Source organism: Schistocerca nitens, chromosome 6 (genome assembly GCF_023898315.1).
Source record: "Schistocerca nitens isolate TAMUIC-IGC-003100 chromosome 6, iqSchNite1.1, whole genome shotgun sequence".
Lineage (NCBI taxonomy): Eukaryota > Metazoa > Arthropoda > Insecta > Orthoptera > Acrididae > Schistocerca > Schistocerca nitens.
In genome coordinates, this window is record NC_064619.1 from 544,098,520 (window position 1) to 544,110,564 (window position 12,045).

Genomic DNA, 12,045 nt, shown 5'->3' on the forward strand with positions numbered 1-12,045 from the left:
AAATTGGTCAACGTTGAAGTAATTTTTTTAATCGTTTTCAGTTTTCCCGAGTTTGTTTCTTAACAAAGTAGATCTTCAAGGTGTTTTCAGTTTTCTTAAAATCATGTCTTAATGAGATGTACAACTGTTTGGTCAAGCATGACTTGGAATTTGAACACATCCTCGTCAATTCAACACAACTATTTCTTGCTAAATGTATCAAATTATCGTTCCTCACGTTATTCACCCAGACCTCGCTCCGGACCACCATTTGCTACAAATAAAACTTCCTAGCAGATTAAAACTGTGTATCGGACCAGGATTCGAATCGGATACTTTCGCCTTTCTCGGGCCAATGCTCTACCTCCGGAGCTACAGCACGAGGCACGACCAGTCCTCATAGGTCTACGTCCCCTTGTACCTCATCAGGTATGATGTACTGGCGGAAAAAAGGCTGTGAGGACGGATCGCGAGTCGTACTAGGGTAGCTCAGTTATATAGTTGCGCATCAGCTAATGGTCACGCAGTGCGAGGTAGCCAGTGTTCACAAGTTATTTGCCATTCATGTCGCCTCGCGTAGCGTCTGTTACGTTGCTTCGTTATGCGAACAGAAATTTTTTTACACGTTCCTAAGTGTACAGAACAGTATAAACACCAATAGAATCCTAGACCTGAAAGAATACCGTGAAACTGGAATTCACCAAGGCTAACTAGCGATCAACAAGTTGAGATATTCAGAAATGAATAATATCTATATGAAATTAACAAAGAGACGAAATCTACAGTGTACAATGTAATACGAGGGCGTTCAGTAGGTAAGCAACACCTCGTTTTCTTAGAGGAAGCCGGTTTTATTCAGGATCGCAATAATTCCAATACACCATATTATTTTCCACTCTTTTGGCTGCAAAATCCTATTTTTCAAACAATCACCATTCAATGCAACAGCCTTACAAATTTCAAATGGCTCTAAACACTATGGGACTTAACATCTGACGTCATCAGTCTCCTAAAACTTAGAACTACTTAAACCTAACTAACCTAAGGACATCACACACATCCATGTCCGAGGCAGGATTCGAACATGCGACCGTAACAGCCACGTGGTTCCGGACTGAAGGGCCTAGACTCCTCAGCCACAAATGCCGGCGCAACAGCCTTACGCCACCTAATTAGGAGATCCTGTATGGCCACATTGTACCACTCCACTGGTCGACGTCAGAGACAACGTCCTCACGTCGTTACGATATCCTCATAATGCGTGAACAATTCCATATAGATGGTCGTTCGTTGCTCTTCATAATCTGCTGTCAGGTGGCAAGGGAGCCAGCTGGTACAGACCTTTGAGTACCCTGACTCATGGACAAGTGTGTCAGCACTTCCAACAGATGAGTCCAGCAGCGAGATGTTTGACTGCGATCCGTCGATCACCTCGAATGAGAGTGTCCCCATGTTCCAATATAGCAAGCGTTAACAGCTGTGTGAGGGAGGCAGGGACGCGGGGAATCGGACAGGTTTGCGAATCCTGTGAGGTTTGTTACGATGATGACAGGGGCCTCGCCTAAGTGCCACCTTGCTTTTGTTTACTCCCATGTCTTCGCAGACATTCCGCAAGTGGCTGTGAATAATGGGATGCTCTGATATAAAGAAACTCAATGACAGTTCTGTCCTTGGAACGCATTTCCTTTACAGACACCGATTTGAAGACTATGTATAGTGCTGCCATCCATCGGAACTATAGAGGTTGAAGCGGGAATCTTCCACAATGTCCCATCATAAATTAATTAATATTTTCAACCGAAATTGGACGAAAAAGAAAATGTGTTTGCATACCTTATTCAAAGGACCTCCTACTACAGAGTCGATGTACTATTTCAAACATGGAAGTACAGGTACTTTTGAGACAACATTAGCAACAGGCTCAGTCACTAATTTTACCGTTAGCCCAGTCGGCGGCAAGTCGATAAATGTGTCTTTAACATCCAGGTTGATATTCCGAACGAGATAATGAAACTCAGGTTGCAGCCTCATGGAAACGTTCGTGCAAATCAGGGAAAGGTCTGGGCAGATCTTTATCTGTTCCCCGTACCAAATCGAATAAGATCTATCAAAATGTAAGTTAAAAACCGTTATCATCCGTATTGAGTAATGGGGCCAGGAAGAATACATTCCATACATGGGGTAGCTACCAGCGTGTATAATGTGTAATGGAACAGACCCTTAAACATTACATTAGAGACGAAAATTCCAAGTTGAGCTCAACCAGCTAAATCAAAACCTTTATATTCTGACCTCGGGGCAGCATCTGTGATTCACCACTTGAAACGAAAGAAAAATCATAAATGAACACAGGTGAGTCTGCAAGTGAGAAAAGTCGAGTTAAGTTTCGACTGACAAGTCTGGGGAAACAAAAGTACAATCACGAATGGACACAATTGAGTCTGCAGGTACTTGTTCCGTGATTTTTACCACACTTGTGTATTCCGTGGCTTTGCTAATGATTTTTTTTCTTGATAGTAGACTTGACTAAAGAAGGACGTATTTTCTAAGGATGGGTACTTCTATTGTTAAAAAAAGGAAACTACAGCCGCCATTTCTGCGAGATACCAAAAAATATTAATTTTGGCCAATATACGCACTTGTAAGAAGATGAATACATACTGTAATAGTTGAGCACTGAGAAGAACGTTTTTACGAAATAATAATTGTTATCTTAAAAGGTACAATTTTTTCTCCTTTCTGAAGTGAATATTATGCTCATCTTTCCTTTCCTAGTAATTACGATACAAAATGCAAGCAAGCAGAAGATTTAAGATTTTGAACGCTAGATAGTACCGTGCGATTCCTGTTTAATAACACGGTCTTTTGGAATGAACAGATTCTCTTTTGTGAAAAGCGAAAATTTGTGAAACTTGCTCTACCGACACAGACTACCATAGTGGTTCAGAATCGTATCCGTCTGGCTTGCTCTTCAATAACAGCATGAATAATTTTTCAGAGGTATTTTACGACACAGATCTTGAAAAGCTGTTTCTTAGGAGGGCTGAACTTTAACCTTGGGTGAGTTCTGTTGCACTCCGGACACGCCACGCATTACTGCAAAATTAATAATTTACTCTTTTTCAGCCAAGAGTACAGTAATTAAGATCAATAGCACAAAATATTTTATTTTTGCTGAAAAAGTCAGTTTCAAATTTCTTATTCAAAAGTAACACAAAAGGCCGATTTATTTAAATCATGTAATACTAGGAAGGAAAGAGGACCTGGTAAGAGTGTTGATGAGGTCCCATACTCCGACGAGCGTAGGGGACGATGCGGGAGGCCCGCACCGCCGTAATAGGCAAGGTCCTAGCCGAGGTGGTTTGCCATTGCCTTCCTCCGACCGTAATGGGGATGAATGATGATGACGACGACACTTCAACACCCAGTCATCTTGAGGCAGGAAAACTCCCTGACTCCGCCAGGGACCCTGTGCCCGGGAAGCGAAAACGCTACCGCAAGACCACGAGCTGCGGACAAGTAACTAACAAAAGAGTAGGGAACAGTAGTCACAATCAATTTTGCAGCGGAAAGTTTCGAGGCCTCCTGTCTATTAGTTCTTTTTGCTCTTATCGGGCAAACTTAATAATTTTTCTAGTGGCCAAGGGAGGGTCATTAGAGAGTAAAGAAAGTTTATAAGCTACGAATTGTAGGGTCAAGTTGCACCAAAGGAAAATTTGGGAAAAGAGAAGCGAAGCTTCCTCTCAGTCCTAAATCCAGACACATTACGTCACGAGAAACAAGCGTAGACAGCGGAATTAAGGAAGAGTCATTCACAACCACAAAAGACATAAATGATCTATCAAAATTATAAAATTTGTGCTTTAAATTTCAAGAGAATTTCAACTATGCTGAAACTCAGTCTTTCCACCGGTACTTACCGCCGCAGAAAAATGCAACAGTGAAGTGGAAGAATTTTATTTTATTATTATTTTTTTCCTCAACAGGAAACAAGAACACAAGTTTCTGTACAAATCATTGTGATTGAATTTAGTCAAAATATCAGCAGCCTTACATTTTAAAGAATCATAAATGTCAGCTTTAAAACAAACAGAGACACAAAGAATTTTAGAAATACAAACTCAAAAGTTACCTTAGGAGATTACTTTTGCAGCCCCATGTAACTGAACTTGTTCCTTATAATTTTATTTCCAAACGTCAATGCAGTATTACACAATGAGGAAGAGGAACGCGGAACGTCACTTTAAAAAGGTGGTGTGAACAATTATGAGGTGGAACCGGCCGAAAGGCCTACTCCTCGAAGACGACGGCGATGATTTTTCTGTTTTTGTTGGGTAATGGATGTGTGACATTAGCCGATAAGCAGATATGCAATGATAATAGTTACTTTTAGGTCTCTGAGGAGTCCTGGATATCATGTTATAAAGTTGCTGCCTGCTTGCCCTGTATATACTAATTGACAAGAGTAGCATTTAAATTTGCAAACACCTAATCTGCTAAATGTAGCTGTTGATGCTTCCGGGGTCCATTGTTTCCTTTGTGTTGTGTTGTTTGTTCTTTTACCCTATTTGAAGTCCATGTTTTTTTTAAAGTGTTGCCTATATGTGAACTTTGTTATTGTTGTAGGGGAATTTGCGGCATTTTGCTTTGTGTGTAGATTCTTGTCTTGTTGTGTACTGTGCGTCGGTCATTTTCTGCAGTTTTGACTCTTGTGTGTTTTTGTGTGAAGCCTTGTGTGCAAGTGTCATATTGAACCACACTTCGCTTTCGTATTGCTTTTGTTTGCTTTCTGCATCATGAGGCTATGATACCCATTTTGCATTGCTGTTGTTGTTACTGCGTTTCATTTCCGTGTGTAGTTTTACTAGTTTTCAGTATATTTTGAAGTATGAATCTGAAGCTTTCTTGTTTGAGCGTCAATTGATGGTTTCATACTTTGAAAATGATGGTGCTTGCGGCAGAGGGTTTCCTATATACTGTGAAAGCAATACGTTCTTTATTCTTTGAATTGTAAGACGCCGAAAATTTAATGATGTTGCTGTTTTTGTTCCTAATGTGAAATGAATTGTAGGTATAAGTTGTTTATTTCATCTGTTTTATGTAAATCCATGATTTATAGGGAGACATTGCTCTACATCTGTAATACACAATGTATAAGACATCTAAAGACGAGTTGAATGGTCCTATTCCGAGTCTTCTCGTATGCCAACGCTTTGGACATGTACTCTGAACATTCACAGCATTTATCAAATGTCGTCTCAAAAATACACTTATTCTCAAATCGTAAATTACAGTTGTCAGATACGGAAGAAATGCACCGAAAACACGCTGGTACACAATACCTGGAAATTGAGATCTTATCAGCGCTGCTGACGTACGTACTGGTGTGGTTGGCGGCTGGATGTGCGTCCAGAGGTGAGATATTTAAGCGGTACGAGAGGAAGTCTAGGGCACTCTGTGCAGACAGACTTCCAACATGACAGGTATGAATCACTGGCTGCGCCACTCTAACATATCGTTGCTTTCGTTAATTATAAAGTACTGACATTGTCTGATAAACGCAACGTTTTAGCGCAGTATGATAGTGTGGTGTCACCGCCAGACACCACACTTGCTAGGTGGTAGCTTAAATCGGCCGCGGTCCATTAGTACATGTCGGACCCGCGTGTCGCCACTGTCAGGATCGCAGACCGAGCGCCACCACAAGGCAGGTCTCGAGAGACGTACTAGCACTCGCCCCAGTTGTACGACGACGTTGCTAGCGACTACACTGACGAAGCCTTTCTCTGATTTGCCGAGAGACAGTTAGAATAGCCTTCAGCTAAGTTAATGGCTACGACCTAGCAAGGCGCCATTTGTACCATTGCATGTATCTTAAGATAGTCTCACTTGTCTCATCAAGATTGCTGTATACCAAAGGACGATATAAAAGTTAAGTGTTCTAGTAGCTACGTTCTTTTCTTTATCACATTCATTACGAATCCTGTTCCAGACTTAACGCCAGACGGCGTGAGTTGACGCGTGCCCTTTCGGCTACTTCACTGTGGACTGGCTGCCTTAACAGTCCACTACAGACAGCTCAGATAAATTTGTCGCTTGGTATTGTACTGCATTATAGTAACTGCGGATCTTGAAGGACTGTCACATTACTACCATCGCTATCATTCAAATGAACCCACAGTACGTAAAAAATAAAATAATTTTGTTCTTAATCGTAAATATCAACAATTATCTAATATCACAGGAGTAACGAGTTATGGTTTGTACGTGCTGTCGAAGAAATGACGATGATATATGAGCTGCATTAGCGCATACTTGTTATTTAATACGTACTAGTTTTTTGGTTAGAAGTATTCTGTTTACCATCAATTTTTTAATTACATCAATTTTGAGTGAACGAATTAAAAGATAAAGTACATTCTATCGCATAGTGAAGGAGAAATATGATCAACACTGATGCATAATACAGTCAGGTGACAAAAATTTATGGGATAAGGGTGTACACGTGTACGGTTGGCTTCGTTATCGCGTACACCGTATTTATTGTGGGATATTGGTGTACGCATGTACGGTTGGCTTTAGTATCGCGAACACCTTATATAAGAGGACAGTTCATTGCTGAAGCTGTCATTTGCACTCACATGATTCATGTGAAAAGGTTTCCGACGTGATTATTGCTACACAAGTGGAATTAACAGAATGTGATCGCGGAATGGTTCTTGCAGCGAGACGCGTGGGGCATTCCACTTCGGAAATCATTAGGGGATTCAGTATTCCGAGATTCACAGTGTCAAGAGTGTGTCAAGGTTAACAAATTTAAAACATTACCTCGAACCACGGACACAAAACTGATGAAATAATCACAAAAACCAATGTGGGACGTACGACGAACGTATCCGTTAGAATAGTGCGGCGAAATTTGGCGTTCGTGGGCAATGCCAGCAGACGACCAATGCGAGTGCCTTAGCAAACAGCACGACATCGCGACATCGCGTGCGTTGCCTTTCCTTGACTCGTGACCCTAGGTGACTGGAAAACCGTGGCCTGATCAGATAAATTCCGATTTCAGTTGGTAAGAGATGATGGTAGGTTTCGATTGTGGTGCAGACCCCACAAAGCCATGGAAGTTACCAACAAGGCACTGTACAAGCTGGTGTAGCCTCATAATGTGCGGACTGTGTTTACATTTAATGGACTGGTTGCTCTGGTCCAACTAAACCGGTAGTTGACTGAAAATGGTTATGTTCGACCATTTGGAGACCACTTGCAGCCATTCATGGACTTCAACTTCCCAGACAACGATGCCACAATTGTTCGCGACTGTGTTAAAGAACACTCTGGACAATTCGAGCGAATGATTTGCCCACGCTCTTTGTCCGACATGAATTCCATCGAACATGTATGGGACGTAATCGAGGGGTCAGTTCGGGTACAAAATCCTTTCGCAATTATTATGGATGCCTATACAAGCAGCGTGGCTCAATATTTCTGCAAGAGACTTCCACTGACTTCTTGAGTCCATGTCACGTCGAATTACTGGACTACGCCAGGAAAAAGGAGGTCCAGCACAATATTAGGAGGTATCCCATAACTTTTGTCACGTAAGTGTATAGAAAAAGTAAATTGCTGAAGTTTTTCATATGTGGGAAATGAAAATTTAGCTGCAGAGAATTCAACACAGTATACTGCTTGATATTTTATTTTAGTACAAAAGCTTATTTCTGCTTTACTGTCTTCATCAGTACATCTGCACACGTGTTGATGAACGCAATATAGCTGAAATATGCTTGTATACTAGAATGAAATATCAGGTACCACACTGTCTCCAGTACTCAGCATAATGTCCTACTGTGACACATGATATGCTGCGGGTTCCACAATAAAGGAAATTTAGTTGATAACCAAAAGGAGATGCATTTTTATGATGAGGAAATACGCGCTTGGAGAACATTTGTTATACCCTACTTTCCTTCATGAATATTGTAGAAGTAAGTTCAATAGGAGAAATGTAATATTTCGTTATGCTTTCAGGACTACCACTTCTTGCTACTGCAATCTTGGCGGTGTTGGCTGGAGGCAGTAGTGCATCAACCATCCGCAGGCTGACTGTTGTAACTGTTTACCACCTGTAATCAGTTTATTAAGTGGGTTTAGTGATAATAACCCAAACTGCTCTTTTATCTTGACATAAATTGGACCTTAATAACTGCACATACTCCAATGTTTCTCTCTATTCCATAAGCAATTAAAGCGACATACCTACCAATAGACAAATTGAAATAAAAATTAAATATGAATAAGCATACGAATAATTATTGTATTCATTTATTTGTTGAGTCAACATAAATGATACTAATTGTTGCAGTTTATGTTCACGTTACACTGAGAAAATCATTACTGGCTACTAACTAAGGGAGAATAAAAAATAATCTCGGGAAATATTTGTACGGCTACTACATTTTATTCTTGTTCTGGAGAATGCAGTTATTATGCATGTTATACGGCTATTTATAAAATGATGAATTATCTCTATGCATTGCTTCATACAATGGCGACTCCTTTAGTATCGATGGCTGGATGCCAAAATACAGCATAGCCAATAATGAACTCGGTAACCTGCTATGTATCAAGTTCTGATATCCTCTTCCACAAGCTACACCGATCTGCCCGTTAAATTAACAGTGCACAGATTTCGCTTATACGTAGTTTACGCGAGATGATATGCATAGTCTACAGTCAGCGTCGCTATTTTTTAAGGTAAATGTAATGGAAGTAAAATGCTCATTGTGCTTACCTGAAACTGCCACCAACCGGAAAAAAAAAATTGTAGTACATGCCAATTGTGGGTATTCACCTTATAGTTCAAGTACACACGTCAATAGTAGTACGATGCCTAGGAAAGTCTAGAAGTGGATAGTTATTTTCGTGGTGTTATCCCGGGTACTAATATCACAAGAATGAATTCACGACTCCACATGAATTACAATAACAACTATATTATTGACCATGGATCAATAGAAAAAGGTCGAAAGTATTTTAGAATCGTGTCAGTATGTCTAAGAACATAAAATAGACGCAAATGCATAATAAAGTCATGAGTATCAAACAACTCACACTTCTGGCGTTAGCATATCATACCATAATGTATCACTTTCTCAGAGAGGTAACTGGCGTGAAAGTAGTAAACGTAGTTGCTTCAGTATTAACTCCACAGCAGTAGACTTTGCGACACAAGTACATAGATGTCACGGGAAATTCATCAACAGTATGTTCTGCGAATGCAATTCGCCACAGCTGTTATACATATTCAATCTCTGTTCCACCGTTTTAACGTGAAATAATAAACAGAGTCGTTGGTATAGAATACAGGCATTCAGTTATTTAGCTATGAGATACAGTTGAAAGTCCCACCATCTCATATCATTGACAGTCAAGTCTTGTGATTAAACGGTTCCTTACACAACTTAAAGCGTCATACCTGCACTTAAGAACATTACATACAACACTGAGGATATAAGGTTATACAAATGCTATTATGAAACAATGATAAAATCATTGATTTTACCGTACCATGTTAATATTTAAGTAATGAAAATTGCAATTTCACATCAAGCAGAATAAGAAAGACGGCATTTAGATTCTCAAACAGTGTGAGTAAATCACACGTTAGATGTGATGCACATGGTATGCTGAACAACACTGAATTTCTTTCAGATGAGTGCGACATGCCAGGGAGCGTCCGGTCCATTTCCGAATCCGAACAGCTGCAGAAGCTTCCTCCAGTGCGAGCCATCAGGCGTCGCAACGGTCGTCCCATGCCCGTCAAATCTCGAGTTCAATCCAAAACTGAGGGTGTGTGACTTCCCAGAGAGAGCTGGTTGCTCCTCATCCTCGTCTCCACCTGCTGACGCCGACAATGGGAATGGTGGGGGATCAGACGATAATGGTGGTGCTGAACCAGTGCCACCATCTGGCGAAGTCCCCACTTGTCCTCCATGGAATCCAGAGGATGTCACCCAACTGCCCAATCCGAACGATTGTAGCAGCTTCTACAAGTGTGACGAGAACGGCGTTGCTTGGGTCATTTCATGCCCGGCCGGTCTGGAATACAATGCAGAGCTGGGAGTGTGTGACTACCCAGAAAACGCTGGTTGCTCATCATCTTCACCAAGCAACCCGTCTGATGACACACCTTCTGAGGGGAGTCAAGATAACGGAAGTTCTGATGCAGGTAATGAGGTAAGCCCGAATCCACCAGCTGGAGACGCTCCTACCTGTCCAGCATGGAATCCAAATGATGTCACACAGCTGCCAAATCCGAGTGACTGCAGCAGCTTCTACAAGTGTGACGAGAATGGTGTTGCTTGGCTCATACCATGCCCAGCTGGACTAGAGTACAATTCAAAGCTGAGAGTGTGTGACTACCCCGAGAGTGCTGGTTGCTCATCGTCAGCTGCTCCAAGTAAACCATCTGGCGATGATTCCTCTAATGGAGGTCAGGACACTGGAAATGCTGGCTCTGGTAATGGTGAAAGCCCACAGCAACCAGCTGGAGATGCTCCCACCTGTCCAGCTTGGAATCCAGATGACGTCACCCAATTGCCCAACCCCAGCGACTGTAACAGCTTCTACAAGTGCGACGAGAACGGCGTTGCCTGGTTGATACCGTGTCCAGCGGGCCTGCAGTACAACGCTGAACTGAGGGTGTGTGATTACCCTGAGAGCTCTGTGTGCTCTGTGTGATATTCAGCAACGTTGAAGATGATCCTTGTTCCACACGATCATTTTAGCTGAGTATTCCACTCGCGGCTGAATTATTCTCAAGTGCAATGTGATCATTTCTCGTGTGACTAATATTTAGTCTTACCTAAAGACACGTGTGTTGTTGAATAATTTATTTTGTATTAATTTATCATACCCATTACTTTTCACTTTGAGTGTAATCTGACTGTAACGGTCCAAAAATCATAATAAACAGACTGTCCGATATACAAAGCTATTTCATTGAACTACATGTCTTACGTGTTTTGATCCTTACATACAGCAGAATATAATTTGTATGAAATTTTGCAGTTTCTACATTTTGTTAACATTGAACAAGAAATATTTCACTGTGCATTTGCTAAAGAATATTTTGGCAGTTGCAGTAAATGTGTTTGGCGATTAGTTTCGAACCAACTGGTTCATTTTCAGGCCTGGCCTACTGAGGCTACCGGTACACTGAAAGTGCTTCTTCTTAATATTAAACATCAAAATAACAATTTATGCTTTATAAAATGTCTGTAGAATGCCAGTCACAAAGTGCCTCTTACGAAGTTTGATTTTGAATTGCTAAGAGGCACATGCGGATATTGTCAATCCTCTCTGCGAACATTTTATAAAGGGTGTATTACCATTTGATGTTTATTATTAAGATCAAGGGCTTTCAATTCAGCTTCAGTAGGCCAGGCTTGAAATTGCACCAGCTGGTTCGAAACTAATCGCCAAACATATGCACTGCATACTACCAGACTATTAATCCGTTCGCTGTGGTTGAAGAAATTTTTGTGGCCAAATGTTACCTTGTCCCACTTTTATCCTTTAGCTGACTCTTTTCACAGAATACAAACAAATCAGAGGTAGTATAACAGTAAAGGAGAACCTTTACATTTAAGCATTACACACAAAGCATCTACAGACCTACTAACGATGAGTGTCAAGTAGTAAATAGTTTGGAGAAAGTCGTGAGAGTATGTGAACACTTGTAAAACTTGTAATTGTGTCCATAAATCAAGGAACAAAACAACTTAATCATGGTTCAAATGGTTCAAATGGCTCTGAGCACTATGCGACTTAACTTCTGAGGTCATCAGTCGCCTAGAACTTAGAACTAATTAAACCTAACTAACCTAAGGACATCACACACATCCATGCCCGAGGCAGGATTCGAACCTGCGACCGTAGCGGTCACGCGGTTCCAGACTGAAGCGCATTTAACCGCACGGCCACACCGGCCGGCACTTAATCATGAATTGACTATCAGGTAACATTGTTTCTAGGGAAACAGATATCTGCTTGTGAGACTAA

General features: G+C 41.1%; 1 protein-coding gene across 1 annotated transcript; it reads left to right on the top strand.

The window, feature by feature from the left end:
* Positions 1–5,408: 5,408 nt before the first annotated feature.
* On the top strand, positions 5,409–10,961 carry LOC126262708 (chondroitin proteoglycan-2-like). The gene is made up of 3 exons (XM_049959493.1): positions 5,409–5,462; positions 8,011–8,090; positions 9,694–10,961. The coding sequence occupies exons 1-3, from the start codon at positions 5,456–5,458 to the stop codon at positions 10,720–10,722; spliced, it is 1,116 nt and encodes a 371-aa protein (XP_049815450.1). The 5' UTR covers positions 5,409–5,455; the 3' UTR covers positions 10,723–10,961.
* Positions 10,962–12,045: the final 1,084 nt, after the last annotated feature.